Source organism: Grammomys surdaster, unplaced genomic scaffold (assembly GCF_004785775.1).
Source record: "Grammomys surdaster isolate TR1022 unplaced genomic scaffold, NIH_TR_1.0 193, whole genome shotgun sequence".
In the NCBI taxonomy this organism is placed as follows: domain Eukaryota; kingdom Metazoa; phylum Chordata; class Mammalia; order Rodentia; family Muridae; genus Grammomys; species Grammomys surdaster.
In genome coordinates, this window is record NW_021604638.1 from 2,694,369 (window position 1) to 2,707,744 (window position 13,376).

Consider the following 13,376-nt stretch of genomic DNA (forward strand, 5'->3'; position numbering starts at 1 on the left):
GAGAGAGAGAGAGAGAGAGAGAGAGAGAGAGAGAGAGAGAGAGAGAGAATATGTGTGTGTGTGTGTGTGTGTGTGAGAGAGAGAGAGAGAGAGTATGTGTGTGTGTGAGTGTGAGAGTGTGTGTGTGAGAGTGTGTGTATATGTGTGTGTGTATGAGAGAGAGAGTGCATGTGTGTGTTTGCATGCACCTGTGCCCCCACACACTCACATGTGGGGGTCAGAGGAAGTCACCACAGGCCAGGCCAGCTGGCCAGCAAGCATGAGGGTCCATCTGTTCCCACCTCAGTAACACTGTGATTATGAGCACACACCACCATAGCCAAGACTCCAGGGATCAAACCCAGGTCCTTGAATTTACAAACCGGGTACATTTACCGACGGGTCTATCTCTCCAGTCTGTGACTGATGGCTCTAAATGAAACTGGCAGTAAGGTCTAGTAACATAAGTTAGTGGGTGCTAGGCAGCGCACTAAGTGAACATGTCTCCCGAGAATCACTTTGAAATACTTCACCAAGTGCTTGAGCCGGCTGCTAGCACCATACCAGGTTTTCTTGATGTAGAGACGGAAATTGCCTGCCTCATACTGGGGAAAGGCAGTGAGAAGCAGAGGCAGGGTTGCATTCTCTCTAAAACCTTAGGGCTGGCTCTGCACGTTGTTGCTAATCCATTTGATCCTAGGTACATGCTCTGAGTCTGCAGTGTATCAGGTGGGCGTCATGCAAAAGTGTGAATTCAGAGGACTGTAGGCTCACCCTCCTCAGCGAATTTCCTTCTAGTGTAAAGGGTCCTAGGAAGAGGGAGGGATGGTTGGTGGATATGGATCTTCTCCTGTCCTGTCAGGGTGTGAATGTAGTGAAATGCTCTCCACATGCTTACCATGTTTGGACACTTGAGCCCCAGCTGATAATGAATGCTGTGCTGGAAGGTTGTGATACCTTTTGGAGGTGGGACCTGACAGGAGGAAGTGAGTTGCCAGGGCAGGGGGTGGTGGTGATGGTGGTGGGTGAGCCTGGCATCACTTCCTGTCCTCTCTGCCTCCTGATCTGCTGAGATATGAGCCAGCAACCTCAGGCTTCTGCTGCTACAGCGCCTCCCTGATACCACAACTTCCTGACAGATACGGAGCTGTTCTAGTTTTGTTTCTGCTGCTACAACTAAACAGCTGGCCTAAGCAACTTAAGAGAGAAAGGGTTTATTTAGCTTATAATTCCAGGTTGCAGTCCCATCATTGTGGGGAAGTCAGGGCAGCAACAACTTGAGGTAGGTCGTCACAGCCAATCAGCAGAGAGAGAGAGAGAGAGAGGATGAACAAATGCATGTTTGTGTCCATCTCATTTCCCCTCCTTTATACAGTCCATTTTTCAAACCTAGGGAATGGTGCCACCCACTTTGGGTAGGGAATGGTGCCACCCACTTTGAGTAGGGATTGGTGCCACCCACTTTGGGCAGATGCTCCCACATCAGTTAACAGAATTCCCTCACAGACCTGCCTACAGACCAACTTGATTTGGGAAGTTCCTCACTGAGACTTTCTCTTCCTAGTAGATTCTAGACCATATTAATTGACAAAATAATGGTCATAGGGGGTCATAGCCCTAAAACGGGGAGCCAAAATGAATCTCTCTTAAATTGCTATGACCCAGTGGTGACAAAGAATTTGAGACAGACCATGGAGGAATACTCCTTCCTGTCTATCCCACTAGCCTATGAAGGTTTCTACACAGCCCAGACTCACTAGACTAGTTTCTGTTCTGGGCCCTTCAACATCAATAATTAACTAAGAAAATGTACCACAGACTTGCCTACAGGACAATCAGGTGGGCTGTTTTCTTAATTGAGATCCCCTATTCCGAAATGACTCAACTGTCTGCTTAGGCACTTCTTGTGAGTTTTGGGGTCCCCTTTGAAGTCAGACATTTTTCCTTAGAGACTGAATCTATGTTCACAGCACTGCTGATGCATGCATTTTGCAGGAGATTTTATGAAGTGAGGGGAGATTTTCTTTTGTTTCACATGCAGAAGTCCCTCCATTCCTTCTCCGTTTTCCCCAGACAACTTCTGTAACACCCTCATGGCCACTGGCTACAATGTATCAGTCTACAGGCCTTAAGATGCAGCTTCCTGCTAAGGTTAAGCACATCTGTTCCTAGAAATTCAACCGTTTGTATGCAGGCCGTGGAGAGATGGAAGATTCATGAGGCATGGCTAAGGGATATGATTAAAGCCTTTGCTGGCTGAGGGTCAAGAGTTCTGATATATCTAACAAAAAAATTGCTGTGGTGATTGTTTTCCTAGAGATAATGTCACCCAAACACTAGTGTCTCCTGGGGTCACCACAGCACCCAGAACAGACTGTGTCCAGTCTTTCCAGAAATCCTGGGGTCACCAAAGGGGAGGGAGTGGTCCAGTGTACTGGAAAAGCTGGTGGTGATTCCAAGGATGTATTTTCATCTCACACAGTAAGTGAAAATGTCTCTGTGTATTTTGCCTTTTAAATTTTTTTATCTGGTGCTGGAGAATCAACCAGGGCTTGTACAAGCTATGCAAGTTGTCTACCTGAGTTACATCCCTGCCCCCTTTATTTTTATGAGACAAGGTCTCAGTCTAGCCTAGGCTGGCCTTGACATTTTAGTAATCTGCCTTCCACTGCCTCCCAAGTGCTGGGATTACGGGTGTGAGCCACCATGCTCTACCTCAAATAAGTATGCTGAAATAGTACTGAACCATGCTAGAGGCCAGAGTGTGTGTGATCTTTGACCTGGATCTCCCTTTTTTCTTAGCTATAAATCTGGAATTTTCTGAGAACGTCACAAATAGAGATTATACACGTTGTTTATGATTAGACCACGTAGACACTGCCTTACAACCTATGTTTAACAGTGATTTTGTGATGTGGTTGACCGATTTGACAGGGTCATATTCTGTAGCTTAGGCTATCCCTGAGCCTACAGAAGTCCTCCTCATGATTCAGCATCCCATCTGCTGGGCTTGTAGAGATGCCCGATTTGGCAGATGGTTCTAACCAGTCGGCAGAGCTAGTTAGTCTACCTCAGAAATCACCTTATGGTCTCCTTGCAAAGGTAAGTTGTGAGAACAAATAATCTCGTCTCAGCTGAAGCTAACCGGCTTACGCTGTTGCCTGTGGCACTCCTGAGTCTCCTTAGAGACCAGCATTCATGTGAAACTGGGATTCTTCACTTAAATGCCCCAGAAAAGAATTCCTATGAAGGAGTCCGTATTGGAAGCTTATGAAGAAAAGGCTTAAAAAAAAGAGAGACCTGCGCTCTGTATGTGTGTGCGCGCACGCATGCGCACACCCTCTGTAGGTGCCCAAGGAGGCCAGAAGGGGGCGCTAGGGTTATACAGGCCATTGTGAGCTGCCTGACAGGAGGTCCTGCACTCTAATGTCCTGTGCTCTTACCAGCCATCTCTGCAGCCCCAAGAAAAGGGTTTTAACATGGATTTAAGCAGGGGCAAAGGAGAGGGAAAAGAGACGTGTGGTGGAGAGAGGCTGGAGCTCTCACTGGATGGACTTGGGGTTCGCAAGAGAGAGCATGCTGCTGGTGCTCCGTTTCCTTTTACTCATGCTGTAAGAGGGGGCAGGCCACAAGTCACGTCATCTACTGTGGAAGTTCATCATAGGGAATTCATCCTGCAAACGCGTAAACCCCACAAGCAAAACGAGCGGCAGTGGCTCCCCGCAGAGCCCTAAGTCTTCTCGCCCACGGATCCCTGCTCTCTCTACATCTGGGTCCCCATCCTCTCCACCATGATTTTGGACTCTGAACAAAATAATATAGCTTCTCTCTAAATGTCAGGATTCTGCTGACTACAAGTGAGCGGCACTGACTAGCATGCTAACATAAAGTGTGTGATCGATGCTGACTGCAGGCACAGCTGGATCCTGGTGCTCAAATGCTAGGAACAGGAGTCTCTCTCCTCCCTTCTGTGTCTTCCTGGATGATGGATGTTGGCTGCACCCTCAGACAAATGAGGCTCATCCCCATCACCTGGGTGTCCCCTGGGATTCCATAGCCAGTGGCCCAACAGGGAGAGCCTCTCTGGTTTTGCTCATTTGGTTGTTTTGCTTTCATCTTTTATTTTTGAGACAGAGTCTTACTCTGTAGCCCAGGCTGGCCTCAAACTCACAGTGCTCCTTCATTTTTGGCCTGCTCAGTGCTGTTATTTGGGGTTCCTATGGTGCCTGGAGCCAAAGGCATAACTGCTTTGGACAAGAGTTGGAAGGCATTGGTGAGTTAGGTATAGCTCAGGCTGTGCAGGGGGCTGGTGTAAAGGATGCAGGCAGTGGTGTGGTGTCTTCGTCCCCTGAGTCAGCAAGGGATGAAGATGAGGGTTGAAAGTCACTTGTCACATCTGGTTCTGCCACTCCTGAAATAGCCATCAATGACAAAACAGTTGATCAAAACCAAAAACATCATACAGGCCCAGAGTTGGGTCTGATCCCCAGTTTTCTTGAATCCCAGCTCCCAATGTGCTGTTACTCTATACCCTTGTTATCTAGGGGTGGGGCAAACAGCCTCTTACCTGATAAATGGAGTCCTTCTGAGACACTCTTGGGGTCCTTGTCCCTAAGGACCATCTGTGACATTGTTCTTGTATTTTCTTGTGACAACTCTTCTAGGACATAGCCACACTAGGGAGCCAGTGTAACACGCAAGAGGAAAAAGCAGAGCAGGGAACCCGGCAGGGTCGAGAGCCCGTGCTCCACAGTGCTCAGAACATGGAGCTGGTAGCGGGATGCTGTGTGGAGCATTCACTTCAGCCCAAGCAGCTTGCAATGCCAGCCTCATCCTCCACCCACGCTCAGCTGGCAGCACGGAGAAATTGTCACGGTGTGACGTGGCCCAGGGCATAGCACTGCAGAGAAGAAACATCAGCATACCTTGGCTGTGTTTACTACCCTTCCATGAAAAGTGCACAAAAGGGGCTGTGGAGATGGCTTACTGAGGAAAGGGGCTTGCTGCCAAGCCTGCTGATCTGAGTTCAAATCCCTGGACCCACATAATAGGATGTGAGAACTGACCCCCACAGGTTGTTCTCTGGCCTCCATACATGTGCCATGAAAGCATTCATGCACACACACACACACACACACACACACACACACACAGTTTAAAAGAACATCACCTCCTAGGCAGGCAATCTATGCAGTAACTTTTTTGTTTTTCCATCGAGACACTTCAGCCACACTGTGGGGCGAGGGGTCCCTTCTCCTCCTCATGTCTCCTCACCTCTCCTTGTTCTTCCTCCAGGTCTCAGCCTCACATGCAAGCAAGCCCCACCCCAATGAATAAATAAATAAATAAATAAATATGTAATAATTAGAAAGAAGGCTGTGGTGGTCCGCACCTTTCATTCCAGCATGTGGGAAGCAGAGGCAGGCAGATGTCCATGTGCCTAGGGCTAGCACAATGAACATAGTGAGCTGCAGCCGGCCAAGGTTACATGGTGAGGCCTTGTCCTGAAAAATAAGTAATAAATGAACACCACTGAGATCGGCCTGTGAGCCTAAGTCAAGACACGACACAGCTCACCTGCCTCGTTCTATGACAACTCCCCCACCTCCTTCTATGACAGATACGGAAGTCAATGATAAAACATACCATGGTTAGTAGCTGCTGGCCTCCTGCTTGGCAGTGTCTCTTGGTGTTTGATGGGTGAACTGAAGGTTGGCGTTCTCTTTTGACAGATCCCGGTCTTCAGGGGAGGTGTCCACAGGGTTGCTCACAAGCAATGTAAAATAGAGGAGGGAGCACTTGTTTTGCACTAACTGTGTGTCAGCTACTATACAGAGCTTTGCACACTCATTTATGTTGCCTGTGCATAGTGAGTGTGTCTGGATGTGTGCACAGTGAGTGTGTCTGGATGTGTGCATAGTGAGTGTGTCTGCATGTGCATAGTGAGTGTCTGCACATGTGCACAGTGAGTGTGTCTGGATGTGTGCATGGTGAGTGTGTCTGCATGTGTTCATGGTGAGTGCGTCTGGATGTGTGCACAGTGAGTGTGGAGATCAAACCCTTAGGACTCCTGGTTCCGAGGGAGAACCGATTTTACTAAGATACAATCGGAAATTGTATATCATGGTATACTTTGTTTTCCTGAAGTGAAGGGCTTTTGTTGCCTTTTGTTGAGGGGAAAGAGAGAGGAAGTGGGAGAGGTAGACACACACACACACACAGAGATACAGAGAGATAGAGACAGAGAGATTGAGAGAGAGAGAGAGATTGAAAGACAGACTGAGAGAGAGACAAAGAGAGACAGAGATTGAAAGAGACAGAGAAAGGGAGCCGGGCGCTGGCGCACGGCTTTAATCCCAGCACTCGGGAGGCAGAGGCAGGCGGATTTCTGAGTTTGAGGCCAGCCTGGTCTACAGAGTGAGTTCCAGGACAGCCAGGGCTACACAGAGAAACCCTGTTTCGAAAAACCAAAAGAGAGCGAGCGAGCGAGCGAGAGAGAGAGAGAGAGAGAGAGAGAGAGAAAGAAAGAGAAAGAGAGAGAAAGGGAGATATTGAGAGACACAGAGTCAGAGAGATGCCACCTCCCTTGGTCCAGGCAGCAGGCTAGCTGAGCCCTGCCTTGGGCTAGTGCTTTAGGCGGAGGGAGATGATAGCTCTTCCTACCTGAGTCACAGGTCCCTCACAAAGATCTGGGATGGATTGTAGGAGCTGTCCAGGGTTGTCTTCCCAAGGGAAGGAAGTCAGCGAGAGCTTGAGTAGACTCGGACCCACATCTTCTGTGCTCCCCGGGGCCATGCATGCTGTGCTCCCTGGGGCCATGCACGCTGTGCTCCCCGGGGCCATGCACGCTGTGCTCCTCGGGGCCATGCACGCTGTGCTCCCCGGGGCCATGCACTCTGTGCTCTCCGGGGCCATGCACACTTTTGGAAAATTACACTAAGTAATTAGTTGTGCCTCTTTGTCCTAAGTTCTTTCTGGAAACTCATCAAGCTTCCAGAAGGTGGTAGGAACACGCATGAGAGCCTTCTGACATGGGAGTGCACGCCTTTGACGTCACTCAGGGCCGGTTCAACCACCCCCAGCTTCTGTGAGGAGGGTACTGAAGCCCATGTATCACTCTTCTCATCACTGTGACCAAATACCTGACAAACAGCAATTTAACAGAGGGAGGGGTTGTCCTTTTGCCTCATAGTGGTGAGAGAGCTACTGTGGCCAGAGGACTCTGAGGTAGCTGGCCACGTGTCAGGAAGCAAAGAACAGCCTGGAATTGAGGCTGGGCTTCCAAATCACTTCCTCCAGCAGGGTCCTACTTTGAGACAACCTTCCAAAAGAGCACCACTCACTGAGGGTCAAGCATCTACACCTGTGAGCTATGGGAGGCGTTTGACATTCAACCTGAGACAGGCCTGAGAGGGAATGAGGGCTGCACGGCTTGGGGTAGAATCTCCCTGTGTGCGTCCATCAGCTGAGTTCCCCCGGAAATCTCCTTAACCTGGATTTCAGACATCTCACCTGTAGCACGTAGCTAGCCACAGCATCTGTCTTGTAGGATGTTGCAAGGGTCATAAATCTCTTTCTCAGTTCCTGGAACAGGCCAGGGCTCTGAAGACTTGCTCCAGGCTTGCTTGAAAGTCTTCTGTGCCCACTCTACTAAAAATGAAGTCCTCTGAGCAGCAGCTAAATCCCAGGGGGAGAGTCCGACACAGCAGAATTTTATTCCAGGATCCCACTCAGACCTACAGAGGCAGAGCAGACACCTGAGAAAGAAGCTGGGTGGTGCTCTTGTCTGAATGAACCCCTGGGACCTGATGCTCACAGGAAGAAGTGGGTCCAGTTTGACTGTGGAAATCTGTTGATAGCAACATGTTGGTGCTAAAAGACGTCAGCATCAGGACCAAGGACACACCACTCCGGGCACTCCGGGGGCCCTTACAGAGTCCTTCAGGCCCTGGGGACTGCATGTGCTCACACTCAAAGCCACACCAATACAGCTTTGCTGATAGGCTAAGAGGAGGCACTGTGACAAACAATACAAAACCAGGAAAAGTGATTTCTCTCTTGTTTTCTCGGAGCAAGGTCATTGTGATTCCTATAGATGATCCTGTGGTTATGATTTTTCATTTTCTGTATTTGCTTCCTGAGTAGCCACCCACAATCCATTTTATTTAGTGTTTAAATGGAAACCACGAGGACTGGCAGTAGCTGAGGAGCCAGAAGCCTGGTAATCTGAGAAACTAATTGGGAAGTTTTTGTGGTTTGACTAAGAACAATTTGCATCAGTAAACATTGCTTTCTTACCCGTATCACTTTTAAGGTTTATTTATTTTTATTGTGTGTATGTGGGTCCTTTGTCTGAATGGATGTCTGTGCACCACATGCATGCAGTACCCTCAGAGGCCAGAAAAGAATGTCAGACCTGGAACTGAGGTTACAAATGATTGTGAGCCATGACGTGGGTCCTGGGAATGGAATCCCAGCCTTCTGCCAGGATCAGCCAACGCTCTTAACCACCGATCCATCTCTCCAGCCCTCAACACTCTTTAATACCATTTGCATGGACCCTGTGCTGTGTATATATGTGAGAGGCACAGGATGACCGGGAGTGGGGGGGTGGGGGGGGAGGCTCACCACAATCTCACACGTGTTTCGTGGTCACAGGAACCAAAGCCTTTATTGTCCCCAAGCATCATCATTAAAGCAAGAAACAAATGATGTTTGCTATTATGTTAGCAGGAGAAACTCAAGCACGGTCCCTCCACTTCATGTATTCAAGAGCAGGATATCACAGACCAAGGGAGCTGGCACTAGCTGGAGTTGTCTAGGGCAAAAGGGATCTGCCAGTTGCCCGCAACACACAGTGCTGTTACACAGAAAGCCTGTAAATCTTGCCCTGAGGTGGTGGAAGTGACGGCTCTACTTGACAAGGTACAGGTGTTGCCGACAGGGTTGTTTGACTTTAACACCGAATCTAGCAAAAGAAGCAACAGCCAAGACAGCCTCTCTCATAAACGATGTTAAAATAACCACTTGATAGACACGCACTTACCAGGAGCGGGAGAGGAGCTTGGGATAAAGTCAGGAAAGGAGCAGTTCCAGCTGCTCAAACAATCACCAATGACAGGAAAGCAGTTTCTAGTGAAACACACCTTCCTGCCTGCCTGCAGGTTCCTCGCATTTGAAAGGCAGAGAAGCAACAGCAGAAGCCCGTGGGTTTTTGTTTGTTTGTTTTGCTCTTTAAAGAGTAACATCTACCCTGAAACGGCCAGGAAGCTAGGACCTCTCACTGACTAGAGCACCTTAACGCATTAGGTTTTGAAGCTTAGATTTAATGAACAAAACCCCAACAACAATAACAACCATGACAACATCACAGAGAAAAGGGGGTCTTGTCTCCATGCAGGGGTTCAGGGAGGCTGGCTCAGATGCGGGTCCTGGAAGGGAGCAGCGAACATCACATCATTTGCATGGTTTCACTCCGTCTCCCGCAGAATATGTACAAAGCTCTCCATGTAGCTGGCAGCCGGCAGCAGCAGCTGGAGGTGACTGCTGCGAGCCAGGACGCTTGCCGGAGGTCTGAGCATTTTTTCTGTTCACAAGAGCCCTCCAGTCTGCTTAGCTCGATGCACAGAATTACTGGTACAAAACAAATGGGCAGGCAGAAGCCACAAGCCCTGGGTGCCTAGCAATGGACACAGATGACACTTGGGGCTGCCTTGCCTGATTCTTCCAGGCTGTGTGGTAGATCAGACTCTGACTTACCGACACACAGATCACCACAGACGGCCCATTCTATGCCATGTCCCCTCTGCAAACGGCCACCAGCTTACAGATGAAGCCAAGCAGAGTTCCAGTTCCTAACACCCTTTACGCCTCGACTGAGTATTGTCTTTGTCTCTTGGCTGGATTCGGAGCATCTCCACAGGCATGCTAGCCCAGGTTCAGGCTGTTGCAGCCGCAGAGGATCTCCTTGAACGTGTTGCGCAGCTCCAGGCTGCGGAAGGCGTAGATGAGAGGGTCAATGACGGAGTTGCACATGATGAGAACCAGGTAGGTGTTGAAATGGGCCGTGTAGCAGATGCAGTAGGGGTTGGTGGGGCAGGTGATGATGAGGACCAGGTGGAGGAAGAAAGGCGCCCAGCAGAAGATGAAAACTCCCAGCAGGATGGTGATGGTGACAGCCCCCTTCATGCACGAGTGCTGCTGTGGGGCTACCCCGCCAGCAGGGGGCAGCGCTGCGATGCGCTGGACGTGCAGCCGGGCGAAGAGGAACATGTGGATGTACAGGGTCCCCATGAGGAGCACCATGGCGAAGAACATGGTGATGAGACACACGATGACCATCTTGCTCTCGGAGTAGACGATGAACAGCACGCCGCAGATGCCGCAGCAGACCCAGATGAGCACAATCAAGGCGAGGGCTTTTCTCACTGTCATGATGCTGTGGTAACGAAGGGCGTAGAAGATGGTGACGTACCTGTCCACAGCGATGGCCAGGAGGTTGCAGATGGAGGCCACCAGGGAGATGCAGATCATAGAGTCGAAGATGTTATCCATGTGCTGGATGAACTGGTCCTCCAGGGTCAGGGAGTCGCTGTTGATAACGGCGATCATGATGGTCTCCAGGGAGTTGGACAGGCTCACCAGCATGTCGGCTGCAGCCAGGCTGCACAGGAAAAAGTACATGGGAGAGTGCAGGTTGCCGTTCCTGACCACAGCCAAGATCACCAGGATGTTTTCCATTAGGCTGACGATGCCCAGTGCCAGGAAGACCTCAGGCTTGATGAAGACCTGCTCGCAGAACCCACTGCCGCTCCTGTTGCTGGCAGGAGGGGCTGCAGGGTGCTGTGAGAGGTTAGGCAGCATCGGAGAAGCAGAGGACAGGCAGCAGGAAGAGTTCATGGTTAACAGTGGGGCCAGTCCCAGCTGCAGTTCCTGCAGGGTCCTGAGCAAGCTGCTGGAAAAAAATTTCTCCTTCTAGGTGCTTCTCCCGTGGATGCTGTCCAGCCTAGACTTTAGGAGAGAGAGAGAGAGAGAGAGAGAGAGAGAGAGAGAGAGAGAGAGAGAGAGAGAGAGAGAGAGAGAGAGAGAGAGAGAGACTGAGACTAGAAAGAACTTTCCTTTGCGTCTCCAACAATCAGTCCAGACTCTGATCAGCCTGTCTCGTCCCCTGTCGCTCTGACCCTCTCTCTCCGGTCTCCTCTCCTCCCCACCCGACACCCGTTGCTACAGTTACAGCTCTACTCAGAACGAGGCAGAGGTTGTGGGGACTTGACGCTAGATGTGAGAAGGGAGAGCAACTCGGGTTTTATGCATGGAACTCCTACTTCATCTCCAGTGCAGCAAAAATGACCACTGAGCAGCTGGCACTGTCTGACTGACAGCAGGTCGGGGCTCTGAGTTCCACGGGGGAGTTGAGGAAGCAGACTGGCGCCCCCTGCAGACCGGACTGCTCACCTGCGCTCCTGCAGGAGGAGTTCGGATCTGCCGGGTGAAGAGAGAGCAGCATTCGTTCTGCTGTTTGTGGGTCGGTATGGATCAGGTCTGCACCGGGTGTAAGGAATACAGATACAGAAGGAAGTAAGAAATGCTGGCCCAGCCCCTGCACCCCGCCAAACAGAGTCTGGGATGGAAGAAGAGAAATCAGAGAATTGCACAGCACGTTGATAACATTGCTGGTGTCGCTCAGGAACCCCATAGTGAAGCGAGTAACACAGTCACGAGATGCACCAATTTTTGTTCATTTCCACGAACATACAAAAACAAAACCTGAAGTAATAGTTCATTAGACGTGCAATTTCAGCTGTCTAAGACACAAATAAAATGCATGCCTTCATTTAAAAATACGTTATTACTAAAGTATGCCAACTGCTCCTGGCCCTTCAGGGAGTCTCAACCATTTTGCTATGGGAGGAAAGTGTTTGTCTCCAGTGTTGATGGCTCTTGATTGGTCAGGGTATGATTTCTGGAGTCTGGGATGGTCATTGCTGCTTTTCTAAATTACATCAACATCTGGACCTAACAGCAATGTAGACTTGTGTGAGCAGAGGTTTCCTGTTTGTGGGGAGTTGGAATACGCAGGTTCCTGGCCAAAGTATCCTGGGCTATTTTATTTTCTGCAGACAGGGTCTCACCTATACCAGGCTGGCTTTGAACTCACTATGAAGCCAAGGATAAGTTTAAACTTCTAATCCTCCTGCCTTTGTGTTCTGACTGCAGAGATTGCAGGCACATGCCACCACACCTTTCTTCTACGGTGCTGGGGATCGAACCCAGGGCTTCTTGCATGCTAGGTAGGGACTCTATCAACTGAGCCACATCTCCCAGCCTATCTTTGGCTATACTTAGATCATATAATAGCCATTCTGTGTGTGATTTAGTATCCGGTGGTTATCACCTACCACGTGAAACCTTTGGAAATGTAACCAATGACCAGATCAGTTCCCACCCACCCACCTCATGACACAGCATCAGAAAACCAGATCAAGGAGTCCTCTGCTCCACTGCCATCTGCCTCTACACTATTTCAACTAATATACTTAAAAGTACTTTCTTTTGTTTTGTATTTATAAAAACTTCATGAAAACATTTATACACTGCAACCTGATTTTGGAGGCAAGCTGAAGCCATGTGTACCAGCCATAGCCACTCGTATTTGGTTTCAGAATAAACACCCTCTTTTGAAGTGAGAGCTGTGTTTTCTTTTGACTTCAGGACATTGAGGTAGGAGTGTTTTGAGTTCAGGTCCTGCTTGAGCTACAGAGTGAATTCAAAGCTAAACTGGGCAACTTAGTGAGACCTGTCTCAAGATTAAAAATATGAAGAAGGCTGAGATGTAGCCCAGTGGTAGAGCCCATGTCTAATATTTAAGGATCGTGAGTGCAATCACGCCAAACCAAACCCTGACACCGACAACTCTGCGGGACTGATGATCCTTCCAGTCTGCCGGCACTTCTCCACACCATTCCACGCTCTTTGGTTTCACTGGCAACACAGCTTCTCTTTTTAGATGGGAGTTGTCCTTCGCAGACCCTGCTGCAGCCTGGCCAGCTGAGCCCGTACACTGCAGTATAGCTCAGGGTGATGGACACAAGTCAGGGGGATCTAGGGAACCATGAGGGCAAATGGGAGGGGTTTTACTCTGGATGGCCAAGGACCCTTCCTAGACTGCGGGATATGTAAGTTTTGACTTCTGTGAAGAGGTGATATCTAGCGTGGGAGTTGGGGGAGTGGAGGGTGGAACTGAAGGAGGTAGGCAGGACCAAGGGAGGAGCTGCATCTGGGAGGGTTGAGGTTGAGGAGGACTCTGGGAAGAGGACCTACCACACTTGCAGTCTGGAGGGAATTGCCATCTGTGTGGCAGGCGGGCATGAGGACCCCACGGGACCTCTGACTAATTG

At 49.7% G+C, this 13,376-nt stretch overlaps 1 protein-coding gene across 1 annotated transcript; it reads right to left on the reverse strand.

Moving 5' to 3' along the window:
- Positions 1–8,635: 8,635 nt before the first annotated feature.
- Mc3r (melanocortin 3 receptor) lies at positions 8,636–11,255 on the reverse strand. The gene has a single exon (XM_028769784.1). It carries the CDS (start codon positions 10,876–10,878, stop codon positions 9,907–9,909), a length of 972 nt encoding a protein of 323 aa, XP_028625617.1. The 5' UTR covers positions 10,879–11,255; the 3' UTR covers positions 8,636–9,906.
- Between the last annotated feature and the right edge of the window lie 2,121 nt (positions 11,256–13,376).